Raw genomic sequence first — 2,438 nt, 5'->3', positions numbered from 1 at the left:
TCTGACTAGGAAGAAGGAGTAAAGTCCCTAACGATTAAGAGAAGATTAGTTATTTGTGCATGCTCACACTAAAAAATACAAACTATTATCCAGTTAAATCACAAACCCAAGACCGCCACTCCCACCTACCCTCATCCCCCACAAAAACACTCTTTCTGCTAAGAGATAGAGAAAAGCTACAAAAATCTAACTTTGAGAGGAATCAAATCCACCCAGGGATCACTCCATAAATTAGCGAGGAGACCAAAACCAACTTTCTTAACAACACTATCCTGAAATCAATTGATGGGTCCTCTCCTTGGCTACCTAGAGGAGATACCTTTCTCCACGAAGGAGACGCGTAGCAAGAGAGATAACTCTGCCACCCGAGACAGAAGTAGTATGAATAACTTCATACCTAGCATATAGGATATCCCACCATAAACTTGCATCACCCGAAATCAATTGCCACCCCATTTACTTAACAAAGTCAGACTAACCATCCAAAGATCACGAACACCTAAGCCCCCACACCTCTTGGTTTTGCGAACATCAGATCACCTACCCCAAACAACCTTAGAGCCTCATCTAACACCACCCCACAAAAATCTTCTTTGAATTCTCACAATCTTCTTTCAAACCGTAATAGGCATCTTTATAAAAGACAAAAAGAAGATAGAAATAGCATTAAGAACATAATTGAGAAACCGCCTAGTGATAAGATTAATTAAAAATTCCTATGTAAAGGACAATCGAGAATTCGCCCCTACTAAAAAAACCTAAATACTTAAATGATAGAGACTCTCTTTAACAGTGAATAAAATCACATTTTAAAAATATTTGCCAACATAATCTCAAAAATCTCAAAAATCTCAAAAATCTTTTAATCCTGATAGATACACAAAGATAAAATCTTTTAATAAACAACTAATATAATTTGCAAAACATAATGTTGAAATCTAATTAAATGATAAAATATTTCAACATGTTTACCCTTTTTACATATTTGAATATCTTATGTAAATACTAATAAATAGTTTGCCTTCAATGGCGTAGATGCCAAAGGAAAGAATTGTCTTTATTAAGCTATGATCCAACTTCAAATTTATTAATGGGTGATACATTCGATTTGTTGTTTAAAGTTTAACTCTGTCTTCCTAAATTAATAATATCCTCTAGTATATTTAAATAAGCAATTATTTTAATCTTCATTTTCATCCCCCATCACCAATATCTTTCTATCTTAAATGTCAGTGACAGTACCATGGCTACAGATATTGCCCTTCTTTCCATGACTACTACTCAGATCCAAAATTCATCACAATCACAATCAAACCCTAACACCACCAGCACCACCACACCATCACCATCAACTTGGATGTGGAACCCTAAACAACAACAACATCAAGAACAAGAAGATGAAGATTCATGGGAGGTAAGAGCTTTTGCAGAAGACACAAGGAACATGATGAACACAACGTGGCCACCAAGATCCTACACCTGCACTTTTTGTAGAAGAGAGTTTCGGTCAGCTCAAGCTCTTGGCGGTCATATGAACGTCCACCGCCGCGACCGGGCTCGTCTCCATCAAAATCAACCACCGTTAAATTCCTCCTCTCATCATCCTTCTTCTCCGTTCATACATATCCCTCCTCAAGAGCTTGTTAATGCTGGATTGTGCCTTTTTTACCATTCACCAAACCCTAATATTTCTTCCTTCAATGATTCTAATGGAGAATCTCCTTCAACTTTTCTCTCTATCTCATCATCATCTTATCCAACAAACAACTTCATGATGCACATGCAACCTTGTTCTCCTCCATCTTTTCATTTTCAGGCTAATTCAGCTAGAAATTTGATTAACAATAGCATCTCTTCTTTTTCTAACAAACCTACTATCTGCACCTCCATTGATAATAAGGTTCATGAAATTGAAGAACTCGATCTTGAGCTACGTTTGGGGAACAAGCCATCACCGGCATGAAAAATCTATAGCTACATCATAGATATATAGGTGGATGAATTTTTATTTATATTTGAAGTTATTAATTCATTTTAGCGTGTATGAAAAATATTCAATTATAAATTCCTACAAGTACTCTTATATATTAACTTGTTCTCACTTTTGCAGTGTGTAGTGAAGAAGAAATTAGTGTCCTGTAATTTTCTTAATGATTGAGACACCATGTCCAGCTAGCTTTTTTTATGAAATTGATAGGACTATAAATGGATTTTGTTTTTGGTTGGGGTTTTGGGGGTTAATTTCAATAATTCAACATTTTTTGTGGTTGATTGAATTTATTATTATGTGACTGGTTTTGTGGCTATGATTCTGAATTGCAAGTAGTAATTGTAATGATAAAAAAAAATTAGGGTTTTGAAGAAGACATTGAAAAGGTTGCAGTGAAGTGTCATTTTCTTGTTTACACACAAATATATGTTTCTGGGCATACATTTCC

The 2,438-nt window shown here is 35.3% G+C and overlaps 1 protein-coding gene across 1 annotated transcript; it reads left to right on the top strand.

The window, feature by feature from the left end:
* Nucleotides 1-1,048: 1,048 nt before the first annotated feature.
* On the top strand, nucleotides 1,049-2,091 carry LOC127121553 (transcriptional regulator SUPERMAN). Its single transcript, XM_051052024.1, has one exon. The coding sequence runs from the start codon at nucleotides 1,244-1,246 to the stop codon at nucleotides 1,961-1,963; it is 720 nt and encodes a 239-aa protein (XP_050907981.1). The 5' UTR covers nucleotides 1,049-1,243; the 3' UTR covers nucleotides 1,964-2,091.
* The last annotated feature ends 347 nt before the right edge of the window (nucleotides 2,092-2,438 follow it).

The sequence above is a fragment of the Lathyrus oleraceus genome, chromosome 2 (assembly GCF_024323335.1).
Source record: "Lathyrus oleraceus cultivar Zhongwan6 chromosome 2, CAAS_Psat_ZW6_1.0, whole genome shotgun sequence".
Classification (NCBI taxonomy): Eukaryota; Viridiplantae; Streptophyta; class Magnoliopsida; order Fabales; family Fabaceae; genus Lathyrus; species Lathyrus oleraceus.
The sequence above is the reverse complement of the archived record's forward strand: the minus strand, read 5'-3'. Positions and strand labels throughout refer to the sequence as shown.